Source organism: Amblyomma americanum, chromosome 1 (genome assembly GCF_052857255.1).
Source record: "Amblyomma americanum isolate KBUSLIRL-KWMA chromosome 1, ASM5285725v1, whole genome shotgun sequence".
NCBI lineage: Eukaryota > Metazoa > Arthropoda > Arachnida > Ixodida > Ixodidae > Amblyomma > Amblyomma americanum.
In genome coordinates, this window is record NC_135497.1 from 178,481,648 (window position 1) to 178,498,791 (window position 17,144).

The following is a 17,144-nucleotide window of genomic DNA, read 5'->3' on the forward strand; positions in this document are numbered from 1 at the left end:
TTTCTGTCATCGTTCAGTCTGCTAACAGTGCGCCAAGAGCTAGACAGGGAATAAACTCCTGTTGTGACTAACTTGGTTAAGATAAACAATCTAAGAGCATTTGGTTAGTTTCCCATAAACACAATGTAAGAGAAAAAGTAATTTAGGACGAATCACTTTGCAAGTCCGTTGTTTAATAGTAACGTCGCATTGACCATAACCCCAGAGTGGTACTCAGTTGGTACTCTTGAGGAGAGGATAGAAGAAAAATTTAAAAATTAGAAACACTTGCCTGCAAGAAAGTTTTCCTGCACATTTGTGCAACGGTATGGGGTAGCGTCTTTTCAGGGAAATTTTAATTTTCCTACATATGCTCTTTCGTGTGGGCACATTATAGGCAGCGCACCAGCATGCCTGCCTACGCATAGTGCAGATATCTTACATGGCTGGATCTATGTGTCCCATGGTGCGTGTTGCTCCCAGTGGATGAAAGGCACCAGGTGCAGGTTGAACCTGTTTGTTGACTCTGGATTTCGGCAGTTTTTCAACTGACATGACATCACAACATGTGTTTTCGTATCGTATTGGTCTGACATTACCAGATAAAATAGATTGTGTTGTAATTGTTCAAATAATCATTCTTTATTTTTATTTTCATGCGGTTTTAAAGCTTCTACCGTGCGATATGCTCATGTTCACATTATATTCATGTACAGTAGCCGACAGGTAATTCGGACTTGTAGGATATTTCGGACTTCGATGAGGCACCGTCAGTCATTCCATAGAAGCACATACATATTCGCGACGGATATTTCGGGCTTTAAAAGTTCGAAAGTTCGATTTTTCGGACTAATTTCAGTCGCCTGCGGGCCAAAATCGGCCATCATATCGGCTTTTTGCCGGTGCAAAAGGCGGTGCGCCATCTGGGATTGAGGTGGATTTACTCTGCAGTTGAATTGGCTTGACATACTTTCGGTACCTCATTTTTGCCAGTAGAGGTCCCTGCGATCTTTGACATTTCGAGGTGGCACTCGTATTGTCATCGCCGTCAACTTGCTTTTGTCGCCAATGTTGTCGTGGGTAGCTATCGCTTGTCTCACACGTTGAAAATTGATTGTTGGGGCTCGGCGTACTCCTGAACCGCGCATTAAGGGAAGGGATAAAGGAGGGACTGAGAGAAAGTTAGAAAGATGTGCCGTAGTGGAGGGCTCCAGAATAATTTCAACCACTAGGAGATCTTTAGCGTGCACTGACATTGCACAGCACATGGGTGCCTTTGCGTTTCGCCTCCATCAAAACGCACCTGCCGCGGTCTGGTTCAAACCGGGTACTCCGGATCAGTAGCCAAGCTCCCTAACCACTGAACCACCGTGGCAGGTCTCATACGTTCGTCATTCGCCATTTCGTCATTAGGATTTCTCCGACCGCGTCGACCGAGTGGCGCTCCGTCTTCACGAAGTTACATCCGTTCGCCGTTTTGTGATTGGGTCCGGCAGTTCCACCGCTCTGAACGAAAAGTGCCTTGTCTTTGCGTGTGTTTGACGAGCGGTGTGGTGCGCACTCGGGTTGTAGACAACATGGCCCCGCCGGTGCCGCGGGGTCCATCAAAGAAGCGCGGGAAGTATTCAACTAAACGTCGTGACCTTGCTGTCTTACGTGTACAGTGAAAGCACAATTTTGGTGAAAATACAGGCGCAAATAGTCACCAGCAAGAGAAATTTTCCGCAAGGTAAAATCATTGACTTTTTTAAGCCGATTTCATCTCAGTGAAGTGATCTTTTTTTTTTACTTCACTAATTTTTTGGGCTGTTCGATTATTCGAACCATTTTTCGGGTCCCTTCGAGTCCGAAAAATTGGTCGGCGACTGTAAAAAACAGACTAATGCCTTTGTCATGTGGAATGGTGTGAGCTTGTTTCATTCCCTCATTTATGCATAGCACAATAAATGTTTGCTTTCTAATTTGTCTCCTCACTGCAAGATAATTTTATTCATTGCTGTTATGTAATAGGTATTTGGACACACCTTGCATGCTCCCCTGGCCTTCTTCGAGACATTTCTGATAAGATGATTAAATTTGCATTGTCCCTTCAAGTTCATCAGGAGTCTGCCATAGAGTAAAGCCTCGTTAATCCAGATGTAAAGGGCTGGTAAGAACATATGAATTGTCCATAGTTTTAATTATTAAATTGCCCTAAATAGAATGCCTAAAACAATTTGCATCACTCTAAATTTATTTGGTGAAAAATTGACAATGACCACCTATTTTAAGGTATTCATGACTGCAGTGGCAACATGTCGATGTCGCTGCACAAGAAATACCAAGCTGCCATTTTGTTGTTGTAATGACTAGAGGGTGTTGCTGACATAGTTTCATTTTCATACTCTATTCTAATGCGCGTGTCATTTTTAGATTAGCTTTTCCGGAAAAAAGGTGTGCATTATAATCGGATAATTATGGCATCTGGATTTCTGAACCAGTGAGATTATACTTTACCTTTATGTGTTCAAAGTTGCAAAAGAACTAGCTGGAGACCATATTACTGCTCTTATTATTATTACTACTATTTGGCAGGATAACAAAGACGCAGGAAATCGGGCTAGGAACAGTCTGTTAACTGCCACCCGAAAAAGCACAATTCCTGCCTGCTCCAGTTAAGGGGCTTGGGGGATGAGAAAGAATATAGAAACAGTAAAGAGAAAAGGAAGCGCTATGCAATAGCTTTCATAACACCATGAGCACAGTAAAAAAGGCACTTAAAATGACCTAAAAGCAGGGAGACAGGCAGCAAGAAGTGTGGTACCATTACGTGGAGGCCAAGTCATAGTACACTGGTGGTAATGTCGAAGAAAGGTGTGCAGCACTGTACCAAATAGCAGTCCACACTAGCAGATGACGCAGTGTTATAACTGACTGTCTAAACTGCTCAATGGCTGTTGAAATAAGTGGTCACATGGGAGGGAAAAAGCTGTCATCCCATCAAGTGCATCATTTTGAGGGAAATTTGGGGCTTAGTAAATCTTTTCATCTTATGAGGTGTTAAGCTCAACAGAATTGCTTCAAAAAAAAAAAAAAAAGCTTGTGTAAAATGTTAAATAGGGATCAGTAAACAGGTATTGCGACAAGCACATAGGTTTGATTTTTTATATATATGATCAGAATGATGTTTCCAAACTTCTTATTCTCAAGCGGGGCGGAGCACCACCACCAGAGTTCTTGGGGCCTCCCATGCCACCACTGCCGCCACCATCAGAGGAGATGATGCCACCAGTTGAATCAGCATGGGAACGAGGCCTTCGCCATGCTAAGGAGCTTATGAAACGGGCTTCTCGTCGCAAAGAGCAAGAGCCAGACTTCGAGGAAAAACGACTGAATTTAGTACCCTCACATCATGACAGGACTCCATTACAGTCTGAGGTGGGGCACATTTTGGTTTCTCTCTTCTTTTCCTGGCCTTCTCACGCAGATGTTGTTTTGGCTGGAGAACTGTAATGGATGTACAGTTCAACCTCGATAAAGTGAAGTCATAAAAATCGGCACTTTACCTTGTTATAATGAAATTTCGCTGCATCGAAGTTCCGTGCCTAGCTTGCAGAAACATTACTAAATCACTTGCCAGCTGTAAGCACGCATTCTTTATTTTCTCTGAAATTAATCTGTGACTTTCTTTTGCGTCTGCTTTGCAATCAGAGATGGTTCACGCTGCATTCATAGGCCCACAAGGATTGCATTTTGCTGCCCAGTCAAACTCGCGTAGCGCCGCAGAACATCAGCTGCGTCAAGCACTTTGCGGTTGCTCGGGGCTTTGCCGTCTTCAGCATCGGTATCGCTGCCTGGGTCCTCCTGCATGCTTCCCAGCACGTCCTGCACGATGGAGCAATCAGTCACTTCCTCAGTGGCAGCGACACGAGTGGGTGTAGAGGAAGTCTTCCAAAGCGACACCGTCAGGAATGACCCCGTCACTTTCCAAGCACCTCCATGCTTCTTAAAGGCCAGTTTGATCACCTTCCTCGCCATCCAAGGGAGCCCCTTCATTGCCCTCCGTGCTGTCGTGTTCTTCGGAGGCACTCACTGTTATAGCCACGCCGTTCTCAAATCCGGCTATCCGGAAGCAGTTCTGGATCACTTACTTCGATGTCGCTTTCCACGATGCAGAAAGCATCTCTAAGGCTTGAAAAATATCCACCTCTGTGGGGCGTTCTTAAGCCGAGATCAAGCAGCAGCTTGTCGATCAACAGTCGACGATACACCCACTTCACACTGTTAATGATTTCTTGATCGAGCGGCTGAACCAACGAAGTGCAGTTCAGTGGGAAAAATCATATCTCGACATTTCTCAGCTCCAAGTCGTCGACGGGATGAGCGGAACAATTGTCCACCAAGAGGCACACGCTGTAGCGAAAGGGCTTTCCGCTTACAACCACTCATGGCAGCGACGCACGCGGCCATAGACGCGGGAAGCCAAAGCTGCGTATCGAGCACAATGCAAGCAGCGTACGAATAACGCTGAGAAGGAGGGTGGCAGCCACACAAGCAACCAGATTGGGTTGGCAGATGCAGGCCCGTGAGGCACGAGCGTGCAAGCTGATGCATGCACAGTTAAGAAGCATGGGACGGGGGGTTGCACAGAGGCATGCACCGCCATCCCCTTCTCCGTTGGCAACGGAGCAAAAAAAAAGTGAAAGGGATGGTGGGGCGGACTCTCTCTCCTGCTTGCAGGGAGCGAATTCCATGTGCCCCGGGAGGCCCGTCCGCGTGGGTTACCCAAGTCGCTCACGCTGGCACCGCTTTCCCGTCGGCCGTTGTCATGGTGAAATTTTCTTTCCTGGTAAATTTTGTAAGAGCGTTAGCTCTTACTAATCACGTTCCGAGATTTCGTGGGATTTGCTACCACCCTGAGATCACAGCGCCATCTGTAATAGCAACTGCTCATAATGTTTCGATATTTTCGTGGGGTCTGCTACCACCCTGAGATCACAGCGCCATCTGTAGCAGCAACTAGAAAACAGCACATCTCGCATTGGGACTTGTAGCGCCATCGACAATGGCATACTCCGACAAGAAGGGGCACCCATCTGGGGACAGCTGTGTACTGAATTTGGTAGGCAAATAAAACCCTATGCGTTGTGGTATAGAAGTATAACCACAATTAAATAATAAACATTGCATACATGCAATTACCAATTGAAGCGTTACCATATCGCACTGCAAGCCAAATTCTAGGCCCACCTTGACGCCCCAAACGAAGCAAATTTCGTTTGGGACATACCTTCAGGGGGTGTAACTTGACAACAGGTAGACGTGCATCATAATTTCTCTGATAGATGGCACTATACGTCGATCGCTCCGCTAGGTGAAAAAGCTGTGTTGCTTTTCTGAACTGCTCAGGGTTTTCTTCACTGGCCCTGCTGGATGCGGAAAGACTTTCGTTTTACGCATGGCCAATGTGGCTAACACTCGTTACTTCATTTTCCAGACGGTGGCGGCCTTTTTATGACAAGAGACTTCGTTGTAATGAAATTGCACCAATATCAATTCGTTATATCGAGGCAAAATATACAATGGAGACTGAGTTAAATACTTCGTTATATCAAGGATTTTCTTATATTGAAGCTCGTTATATCGAGGTTTAACTGTAAAGCATGTAAATCTGCTTAACCCTTCGTGCAGGACACATTTGTCCCACTTGCTTCAAGTGCCGGCAAACAGAAAACGGTAGGCATGTGCAAATAGTGAATTTCCAGTTAGAAGTGAATTCGAAGCAAATAGTTACCTTGTTCGAATTGTTTCAAAGTTAATATTTTAGAATCGAAGTGAATAGTGTGCGACTCGAAATTTTGTATTAAAAGAGAGACAATCTATAAGCTTAATAGCATACGGCGAAAGACGTTTCAATTCACTGAGACAACTGAAATAAAGAATGAAACAAAACAAAAGTAAATGCTTTCAATCTTGGGTTAGGCAATGTTCAAACAGTAGCAAGCGAAAGTGCCTTAAGCATCATAGTCTCAAGCCCTTACCATGCAATTTTTTACATGCTGCTGTTTTGAATGTGAAAGTTGCTGAGAGATTTTTCAGAAACTGAAATTTCGGATGGCCTGCATCAGATTCTGCAATTTCTCCGACCTCATTCGCATGGCATACGGTTACATAACCGCAATGCACACGCATGATCACACATTTGTTCAGCTGCCGGAGGAAGCTATGGCCTTAGTCGAAAAATGTCATTGACTGCACCGCACACACGACAGAAGTGGCTTGCCGCTCGCCACCATATACTAATCAGAGGACGCAGTACCTGCGATTTCTGGGATGGATCCTTGGTAGACCAACCTTGCAACGTTGCGCATTGTGCTGCTCCGGACAGAGGAGCATCGTCCGCATAGGCGAACACAAGGCGCAAGGAGGTATGAGCGCACTCTCTTGCACTGCCAGATAAGCTGCTACAAAATGCACGGGGTGCACCAATCCTTAGAGAGAGCAGGTTTAAGGGGGGAGACTGCTCTTAAAAGATTTTTGTTTCTGCACCAAATTTAATCAAATTACACACCCTTGACTAGTTTTTCGTGCTGATTCCAAAAATGTCATTGGTTGCATGATCAGCTGATTAGTTCCTGAGATACACTTAATTAATACCCTTTATTAATAATTACACTTAAGAGAAAAAGCACATTAAAAAAGTTAATAAATTGCACTTTGTTAGGTTCTACAAACCGAAAGGGATGAAATGTTGGAAACAGTTTTTTGATTTTACCGTCATAAGTAATTTTTAAAGACATAGAAACTCAAGGTACAAATAGTGCCTAACTTGCAATCGAGAAATAGGGCAAATTAAAAAATTTCTGAACTTTAATTACAAATTCTGCTCCCAACATTACCTAGTGTACACATATGGCTACGTGCTAAAAAAAGAATTGTGGTTCTATCTGCCATATATGCTGAGATATGCTAATTTGGGATTTGCTACGAGTCCAAAATTTCCATTTTGAGAAAAACAGCAAAATCAAACGAAGTGTTGTTTATGGCAAAGTACTTCAAATGTATTCACATACTGGCATTAGCAGACACCTAATAGCCTCCTGGGACGTAGTCTGTCTGACCAGAGTGACGGTTGTGCGGGCTGGCTCCAAGGAAAGTGTGTCAGCTGCATTTTTTCTTGTCGCCTGCAGCTCGAAAACAATTTCTAGGTTCCAGTTGGTGAGGATTGTGTAGGGCTGTAGCGGCTGCTGCGAAAACCACAGAAGTGCGCATGTGTGCTTAAACTTTGCGCGCCTTCCCTCTTCGCTGCTGCCTTCGTTTCACCGCCAACTTTTCAGCCAGAAGAAGTGCCATCGCAGGGTGTTTAAGACATTCTCTGCATGTGAACGATTGTCAGAGTCATAGCCTTGCAAAGTCCAGGGAAGTATACGGCAGACAACGATGTACTATCAGGGGCCAAAGTAACTGGTGCATCATCAGGCGGCGCCCTAATGTAGTGCGGCACAGTTCGGAACTTGGAGGGAGAGTCAGTTACTTTCGTCCTTGATAGTACTTTTTTTTTTTTTTCACGCGCGCTTGCCAAGCCTCCTATGTTTCCTGTCTGGTACATTTTGTTTCCACAGTCCTGTGAAAAATGTCACAACAGGGTTCTGCTGTAGTTTCTGGGCCCTTCCCTCATCAGAAGCATGGCCAGAATAATTAGCAAATTTATTCTAATGATGGCAAGCAATCCTGTAAAAATCTCTCCTATTGCATGGTGCATTGTAACCCGCACACCTCTTAAGTGGGCATAACAGCCGGCGTAACAATGATCAGGGGGTCCCTGTCGATAGGCCAAAAAATGGCCTTGCCTTGTCGTTTCAGTTTCTGAGCTTTGCCGGTTGGCTGTGACGACAGCAGCTGTCGGCCTGCGAATTTGCCAGTCCAATTCCAGCTCCACCGCTTTCTAACGCCGACTGGCGCGTCGCTGGTCATTTCTTTTTCTTTCTTAAAAGCAGTCGCACCCTTTCGATGCCAATGTGCGTTCCCCTCGCTTACGTCTGCGTTGTTCTTCCAGTACACCGAAACCGTGCAATTGTCTCTGGCTTTTCAGTGTTAGTGCTATGGAGCCTCCTCTTAAGGCTTCATGGCATTTTAGCTTTTGCAGCTTTTTTTTTGGAGTTCGCGGGGCATTTTATAAATCAACAATCCGAGAATCCGGGCTTTTTTGCAGTCTCTTGAAATCTGAGTTAATAAAGTTTTACTGTCCGTCATGTTATTTTAGTTTCCTGTCATGTGTCATTTTGCAGATTTGATTTTGCATGTCCACATTACAGGTTGCATACTGTTATGCTGTCTAATCAATTGAATAGTACAGTAAAAGCTCGTTAATTCGAACTTCACGGAACTGTGCACACCCCTAATAATAATGTGTGTGTGTTTATTGCGGCATTTTTGATCCTTACACACAGAAGGTGAACAAACCGGTTTCTTTTACCCTTCCTTTTGTACACTTGTAGGTTGACAAAGAAAACGACTTTTATGGTGGAAGTGGTGTGCCTCCATCTCGAGCCATGAGCCCACCTTATGTACGACCTCCCATGCCACCACCACCTCCCCACCACCTTGCCAGAGGTGGGCGGAGAAGCGATGGCCGCAGGGATGACTTCTATGGGTGTGTACTCCCTTAATGCTCTCAGCATACAGTGGAACTCCAATTATGCATCCTCTGTTCATGCGACTACCCTCCTTTTACGATGAATTGTGCAAGCCCAGCAAATCCCCCTTAGGAATAATGTGCTAAAAGCCTCGATTATATGACGAAAAAAAAATGGCTGGGGTTCCGAGTGTCTTGAACCTAGTTATACGAGTGAAAGCTCTGTTAAACATGGTCTCCACTGCCTGAAATCAAATGTCAAGGTCTAGGTCAAGGTCAGGTACCCAATGGTCATAGTCATATGATCACGGGGTCATTCTACCATAGCTTGGGCCATACCACCACGTAGTTAACCAAGATAGCTTTGCAACAACGGGAACGCAAAATGGCAGTGCGACAACTTCTGCTCATGGCGATGGTGATGGAGGCTGTTGACTTCAACTGCCCATTGTTGCAAGACTTCTGTAGTTTTTCCGCCAATGACCGGTATGTAAGTTAGGGGTTGACTTTTCGCCATGGTTCCTTGAAAAAAAGTTCAACCTATATTCCGGTTTTTACGGTACCTGCGATCACTGCACCCCCCTTAATGACCAATATCTTCGTTGCTAATGAAGCAAGCTTAACAATTTTTGCAGTGCATTGAGAAGTGATGGAGTACTGCATTCTCATGCGCTTTTTGTAACCTCAGTAAATATTGCTTCAGGGTCCTTTTAAAGGACAAGAAGTTACTGCAAATGGCTGTTGTTTAAAATGCAAGGTTATCATTGCCCAGTTTCGAGGAGCCAGATCCTCTGGAGCACTCGGAGCGAGAAGCCAGGGAGTATTGGCGTGGAGGGCGCTACGAGAACTTCGAAGTGCGCTGGAGTAACCGGCAGGAGTTTGACCACAGGGTGAGGTTTTCATTTAGCAGTGTTGCTCAGTTGTCTGCCATTCCGAAAAAGCATCTTTGTTGTTACAGTGGATTGCTTTTACCTCCTTGTCTCTATGTGTGCATATATGATATGCATCTGTGTGCAGGATCGACGAGAAAAGGATCGCAGAGTGGGGCGAAGCTATGATCGAGAAAAGTAAGCATTCCAGGCTTTCATAGAAGCTGAATGATACCTGCTGAAATGTCTTGTTGCAGAGTACAGTTTAATATTTCCTTGTGTGTAATTTGTTTATTGTAGCAGTGTATAGCAATTTCTTTGGCATCCATTGGTCTAAACCGGCTTCCTCATTTTATGTCCAGACATTTGGCCTCTGAACTTCTGATTTGTGATATTGTAATTACAATTGCAGACCAATTTTCCAGGCTGTAAGGGACCGTGAGAATGTCGAAAGAATTTGGGAAGTCCAAAAAAATAAAATTTCACCTATAAGATCACTCACAGTGGACTCTCTTTAGCTAAACCTGAAAGGACCAGGAGAATGTGCTCTATTTATCAGAAGAGCCGCCGCGGTGGCTGAGTGGTTGTGGCACTCGGCTGCTGGCCCGAAAAACGTGGGTTCGATCCCGGCTGTGGCGGTCGAATTTCGATGGAGGCAAAATTCTAAAGACCCGTGGGCTGTGCGATGTCAGTGCATGTAAAAAAAACCCCAGGCGGTCGAAATTTCCGGAGCCCTTCACTACGGCACCTCTCATAGCCTGAGTAGCTTTGGGACGTTAAACCCCAATAAATCAAACCAATCATTTATCAGAAGTTCTGTTTATAGAGAGAACAGGCAGAATGGCACATTATGAACACGACCTTGACTGTAAAAAAGTAAGCAATAGATATGAATGTTTTTTACAAAGTGCTGCAATTGATAGGAAAAAAAAAACATTGTCAATTCCATGATTTCTCTTCCATGATTTCTTCTTTCTTCGAATACATCTAGCACACAAAAAGGGCTGAGTGGCACAACAGGCGTTTTCAAAATCACATTTTTTTACACACAAAGCCATTACATGAAGAAATGAGAGAATGCATTGAAGCTTTGTTGCACTCATTGAAGCTGTGTCGGCGTCTTGCAGCAATGGTGATCGAAGTTGGAGGAGTCGGCGTACATGCGGAGCCAACGTATTTGTAGGGTGTGAAAACTGTCTGTAGGACCCCTGACTGCTGGTCTTCATTGCAATTGCGTCATTGCAAAGCTATTGCTTTTAAGCGACTCCATGAACACCTACGAAGCATATGCACCGCGCACCCAGCTCCACCCTGCATCAGGCATCTGAATGGGATGCCCACCGCCATATCCCTGTGCTAGCTTCCTCTTGTGCTCACGCAGTTGCGCATAATTCGTGAATTACGCGCGACTGCGGCAGTGGCTGTGGCAGCTGCAATCAGCACAGACTCGTTCCGCGGAAGTCATGGGAACTGCACATCCTCCAATTTGAGCGATTTGGCATAGTGCAACCTGCAGCCGCTATCACGATGTGTTTCCGCCGGGAGCCACTGCGTATGTGCAGATCGCCCAAAAGACGCCACAAGGTGCCAGACACTGGCCAGCTGTCTGCGCACCTGCCCTGTCAGGACCAATTAGCATGTGCCCACTGGCAGCACACTGAAGCGGATCGCGCTATGCTAAATCTCCCTGTTGATACACACTGTTGTGCTGGTTACGACGCTTGTGCACCGTGGGTAGCAAAGCCGCAGACAGGTGGCAGGTAGAGTTCTGGGCACCACACATCTGCCTTCTCGCGTCTGTTGCTGCAAGCATGCGCAGTCTGGCTGCGGCATACATGCTGGAGCGCAGGCACGTGGCACGGTGTCGGTGCTTTGGTTGCACACTCGCCGCGGTGCCATCCCGAAGGATGTACATTGTACCAAAACCACATGCAGCAAGAGTTCTGAAAAATTATTCGCTCGAAACGATTACTTCCAGATTTTAGTACCAAACATTCGCATCAGATTGAGTATCGTATACTCTATTTGACTGGTCTCAGCTTGAATGAACGAGGATCCGCGGCACACATTATATGGAGGCTTGGCTATTCATGGGGATGCTACGTTCAGTGCAAATGAGGTCCAAAGAATCGAGCAATCGAAATTTAGTTGCTCTTAAACATCATCTCTATGGAACATGTGGCGGTGCGATGAAGTCCAAAAAATTAGGGGTCTGAATTTTTAGTTGGCAACTGTAAAAGGAAACCATCAGATTGCAAGTTGAGAGAAAGTACCGAGGATATTCTTTTTTTTTTTCCGCTATTGGTTGCCTGTTGTGCTGCTTCTTTTGACATTGCACAAATTTACGATATCGCTGTCCTGGTATGTCTTCTTTGAGGAGTGGCTACTCGCACGGGGTGCGCCCAGATCGACCCCATGGGGGAGGGCCTGAAAGGGAGCCGCGCTGGCGAGAAGAACGCTTCTCAGAAGCTCCACCTCCGCCCATGGCTAGAACACGGCCAGACGAGTGGCGGGACCCGTGGAGAAGGTAGGTGGCCATGTGCGGTGATACTGGTATGCTCTTATTCAAGCTCCACATTTGTGATCGATGATTTCGTTAGTGGAGTCAGTGAGAAGACAAGCTATTATGATTTGCTTGGTGCTGTTAAGTTTGGACACCTGTTAACAGTCCCTTGACGTCTGAAGTAATGAAGGTTTACTTACCCAGCTATTATGTTATTTTTAGTTGCTAGTCATGTTAATTCATGGATTTCAAATTGTCTATGACCACATCACAGGTTGCGTACTGTTATGCTGTCTGATAAAGCGGTATACTTTGTGTGCACAACTTTTTGTTTTTGTATGGTACTGTGTCAGTTTCTTTTGTTTAATTTCAGTTGCCAAGACTATGTACTATTTTGAAAGAAATAAGGGTATAATGGTTGTCTATTTATTTATTTTTCAAAATTATTTCTTACTAAACATGTATTCACTGTTCAAATGCATTTTTTTATTCATATTTGATTCGTATTTTTTTTTAAATGCAACACACACCCCTACCAAAGAATCACCATAGTAGCTTCAGAGGTCAAAATTGAAGGTAACATAACCTGTTTTGTTCTGGTGCAATTCAGCAAGTGAATAGTTGCTTCATTCAGGGTCATCATAGCAAATCCAGGCGTCAAAAGTGGAGATAATACCCCTGTCACACGGGCAGTTTCAATACCCATTGAGTCAATGGACGTCGAACTGAATGGGGATCAGACAGTGCTACACGATGGTTTTCAATGACCATTGAACTCAATGGAGGTTCATGAATGGCCATTGGAATCTGAGAAAAGCTTCGCACTCACCATACGTTGAAAAAGCAACCCACAAAAGCTCGAAATAAACAATTTTGATTTAATGCCAGAATTTTAGACTATGTTAGCCAGTTCATACTACAATCAAACCTCGTTACAACGAACACGGATATTATGAATTATTGGCTATATCGAACTGTTCCTTAATATTCTCAATAAACGCATGCATTTCTTACCCTATATATCGAATGCGGTTTGCCATGAAATGGATATATTGAACTGCCGAGCAACAATCTGTGCCCTGTTGGATGGCAGGCAGCAGGCTCTGCCTCACTGCACGGGTGAGTGGCGGTGGAGTGGCAAGCGTTTGCGCCATGGTTCGTGCTTTACCTCGCTTGGCCAAAAGCCCCATAAGGATATATTGGTAAGAAAAGCTGCTGGCCAGATAGTCAACACCCGTTTGCGCCTCTCGCACCCAATGTTAGTGCCCAGAGCCAGCGACACGGTCGGTTGTTGTAACTTTCCAGCAGCCATTCTCTGCTCACGTCGACTATCACAGACTGAGGTGGCGAAAACGGCGATAACTTTTGTCTTGGTGTCCGCTTTTTTACACAACACCGCTGTAATGCGAGGCAGCCACCTTGGCAGGCATTTAATCTGCCGCCGCGGGCTGCGGTGCTGTGCGGCGAAGCCAACTTAACATGTTTTGCTTGGTTTTTTGCGGTCTCCGCAATCGTCCCGTCGGTGCGTCGGCGGGGCACGAAACGGGGTGGGGAGTTCGCCTGCAATGAGGCTCGGGAAAACATACCGGGCGCGCAAAGGGGTCAGAGGCAGGTTATCTCGCATCGCGGCGCCGGGTTTACGCCGTCCGTTCGCTGTAACCGATCAGCAGGTCTTAATGACGTTCGTTATATGTGTGATTTTGTGCCATTGAGAGTGTATATTTTGAGGTCGCGCAGGTCTCGGTTCGTTATAAGCGAAAATTCGTCTTAAGTGGGGCCATTATATGTGGGCTCAACTGTATTTTACTATTTTTTACTAGTTTGCTATAAAGAGGTTTCACCGTGATTTTTATTCGGTAGTCAAAATTGACAGCTTCGCAGAAGGGCCAATGGTCAGATGTAAACAAATCGGTACTGTTCTCGTTGCAAGGCGTCGCAGCGTTCCGCTTTGTTTCTTTTCTCTTTTTTTTTGCCTCTTAGCGCACTTCATGATAACCGAGGCCAGGAAGTGCCCCACAAACACTGCAATTATAGTGGCTGTGAACACGACAAAGACTGTCGCTGATCTGTGGCTACTTCGCCAGTGAAATGTGAATGCTTATGAAACGAAGCACGCATCAGCGCCCATCATTGCCCCGCCATTGCTGTCTCTAGATTGTGTCTAACTGTGAAGTATTTGAATAGCTTTTTCCGGAAAAAGTTTCAATTGAAATGTCTCTTACTCCAACATTCGGCTTTTTCACTTCGTATCTTTTTTTTTTTTTTTCAGTGTTGCTACTCCTATCACGATATGTCTGATCCCATGCTCACTACTCACTCAAGGTTCATTGATATTTGCTGTGTGGCAGTGGTGCATCTGGATGGCCCTCGAAATTTTCAATGGCCATTGACTCAATGGGCATTGAGATTGCCCGTGTGAGAGGGGTATAACATAACCTGTTTTGTCCCTGGTGCCATTCAGCAAGTGAATAATTCTGTCCAGGTCAAAAACACCAAAGGGCCGTCGTAGCAGATCCAGGGGTCGAAATCGCAGGTCCTTTTCACATTGCTCTTCCAGGTCATTTTCATCCAGGTGAGCACTTGTCTATTACTTTTTTTATGCCTGCAATATTGGTTTCTTCTGGAAGAAGACTCTACATTGTAATTTCTCTGCACTTGGTTTCAGGTCATCAAGGTCATCCTACAGTTATTCCCGCAGCTCATCTTCTCGAAGCTCCTACTCCAGTTACGACAGGTATGTCAGGTTATAAAAATTCTTTATAATGTCATTTGTCCTCTATGGCAAGAGTGGTGTTTGTAAACTGAGCTCTGTGGAACCCTTGGGTTTCTAGGAGTAATACAGTCAAACCTCGTAACGTTTTAATGCGGATATTACAAATTATTGGCTATGACGAATTATTCCTAAATATTTTTAACAAACACATGCATTTCTTACGTCGTTTACCGAGCACAGTTTTCCATAAAATGGATAATTGAATTGCCGAGCACTAAGCCGTGCCAGCTTGGATGTCAGGCGGCAGCTTTTGCCTCACTACACAGGTGACTAGTGGTGGTGCGACAAGTGTTTGCGCCACAGTACTGCAGTGCTCGCTTTATTTCACATTTCCCAACAGTGACACAAAGGATATAGCTGTGAGAACAGCTTTCAGCAAGGCAGTCGACACCCAATTACGCCTCTCACACCCGTTCATAATGCCCCGAAACCAGCGACATGGCATGGTCGGTTGTCGTAGTGTTCCAGTAGCCATCAGCTGTCATGGAGCAGAGGCAGTAAAAACGGCGGTAGCTTCCTTTCCTAGCATCCAATTTTTTCCAGGCACCACTGTAGTGCGAGGAAGGCACCCTAGGTGGCGTCTGACCTACTGCTGCCACGTGCTGCAGTGCTGTGCGGGGAAACCAAACTAACTGGCATTTACTGCTCAGTTTTTTTTTTTTTCAACTTTGAAACTGTGCTAAAACTACGGGAAAGGTCTCTCCCAGTTGCCGTTCTCTCTCTGACTAAATTTCGATTCTCCTGTGAGTTTTTGGCAAAATTTTATATCAAATTTCGGTTATATCGAACTATTTTACGATTTTTTGCTTGTTTGCTATAATGAGGTTTCATTGTAATGTTGTTCCCTGAGCACCTAAATCCACTCATGCCTCAACCTCCACCTTTCCTTTCCCCACTTTAATTTTGTACTAATCATACTGTAATTTTTATAGCAGACATTCACTGCAGCCAGTCATTATAAATTTGAGCATTTTTTAGGTGCTGCATGTCTGCACATTTTTTATGCATGAGTGTTGGGCAAAAAGGGATGGAAGCCTAGACGTGAGATTCCTGGGCACCTTTTGAAACTTGTTAGGGTTTTCCAAAGCTCAAAAGATTGCATATCCTTGCTATATAGGAAAGCGGTGATATTAAGGAGTGTTTTGATGAAATGTTAACATGTTATGAACACCTTAAGGGGGGACACGGCTCTTTGGCACCGAAAATGGCCCAAAAATCAGATTTTCAATCAGCGCCCCGGCGAGTGCTAATGAAGTCCGAAAAATCTAGCAATCACTTGCGATGTGTTTGAAATTTCAGGCGCTCTTATACATTGGCTGTATGGAATGCATCGCACTGCTGCGAAAAAGTCCGAATGATCAAGAGTGTCCGAAAAATTAGGGGTTTGAATTTTTGGTCGTCGACTACAGTGACACCTTCATTCACCATTCTTGCACGTAGCTGCACATCGTCCTATCCTCTCAAGCGGCATTGTTACCTTTGTTGACAAACATAGTGCTTCTAACAGTTTATGCAAGGCTTTCGTTTTGCATGTGCCTGCTTGGTCTACTGCCACTGGCAAGGGGCAGTACAATCGTCCTGGTTGTTGTTATAGTTTTTCCATATTATACTACACATGTTAGGCCAGAAAGGTTTTTTCCCGTTGGAGCTGCTGAATGTCGCTTTGCATTTTAGCATAGCCCATTGTAATGTTGTATTCGTCCTTTTTCTGGCCGCCGCGGTGGCTGAGTGGTTATGGCGCTTGGCTGCTGGCCCGAAAGACGCGGGTTCAATCCCAGCCGCGGCGGTCAAATTTCGATGGAGGCGATATTCTAGAGGCCCGTGTACTGTGCGATGTCAGTGCACGTTAAAGAACCCCAGATGGTCGAAATTTCCGGAGCCCTTCACTACGGCGTCTCTTATAGCCTGAGTCGCTTTGGGGCGTTAAACCCTCATAAACCATCATCCTTCTGTTTTCCTGCCTGTTGGAGTTTTTTTTTTTTTTTCCCCCGCAGTTTTCTCGTAATAAGTTATACCCTTCATGGTGCAGCCGTTCAAGGTCTCGGTCTCCTGCCCCTGCTGCACCACCAGGAAGACCACGTGGCAATCAGCCCCCACCACGGGGACCACCCATGTATGGTCCTCCAAGGTGAGCATCAGTTCAAACATGAGCTCCTTTTCACTGATACCCTGGAGCATTTCTGCTTCAACACATGATCCCTCATCGGGCCGCCGCGGTGGCTGAGTGGTTATGGCGCTTGGCTGCTGCCTCGAAAGACGCGGGTTCTATCCCAGCTGCCGCGGTCGAATTTCAATGGAGGCGGAATTCTATAGGCCCGTGTACTGTGCGATGTCAGTGCACGTTAAAGAACCCCAGGTGGTCAAAATTTCCGGAGCCCTTCACTACGGCGTCCCTCATAGCCTGAG

At 45.4% G+C, this 17,144-nt stretch overlaps 1 protein-coding gene across 10 annotated transcripts in view; it reads left to right on the forward strand.

Annotated features, from left to right (window-relative positions):
- Positions 1–17,144, forward strand: part of LOC144114258 (uncharacterized) — a 110,378-nt gene that overhangs the window by 45,096 nt on the left and 48,138 nt on the right. For all 10 annotated transcript variants that reach the window (XM_077647867.1, XM_077647874.1, XM_077647869.1 and 7 more), the window contains 8 exons: positions 3,169–3,396; positions 8,457–8,611; positions 9,366–9,483; positions 9,611–9,660; positions 11,840–11,989; positions 14,448–14,537; positions 14,631–14,699; positions 16,768–16,866. In XM_077647867.1, coding sequence (XP_077503993.1) covers positions 3,169–3,396; positions 8,457–8,611; positions 9,366–9,483; positions 9,611–9,660; positions 11,840–11,989; positions 14,448–14,537; positions 14,631–14,699; positions 16,768–16,866 — 959 coding nt within the window. The remainder of the gene's footprint in view (positions 1–3,168; positions 3,397–8,456; positions 8,612–9,365; positions 9,484–9,610; positions 9,661–11,839; positions 11,990–14,447; positions 14,538–14,630; positions 14,700–16,767; positions 16,867–17,144) is intronic.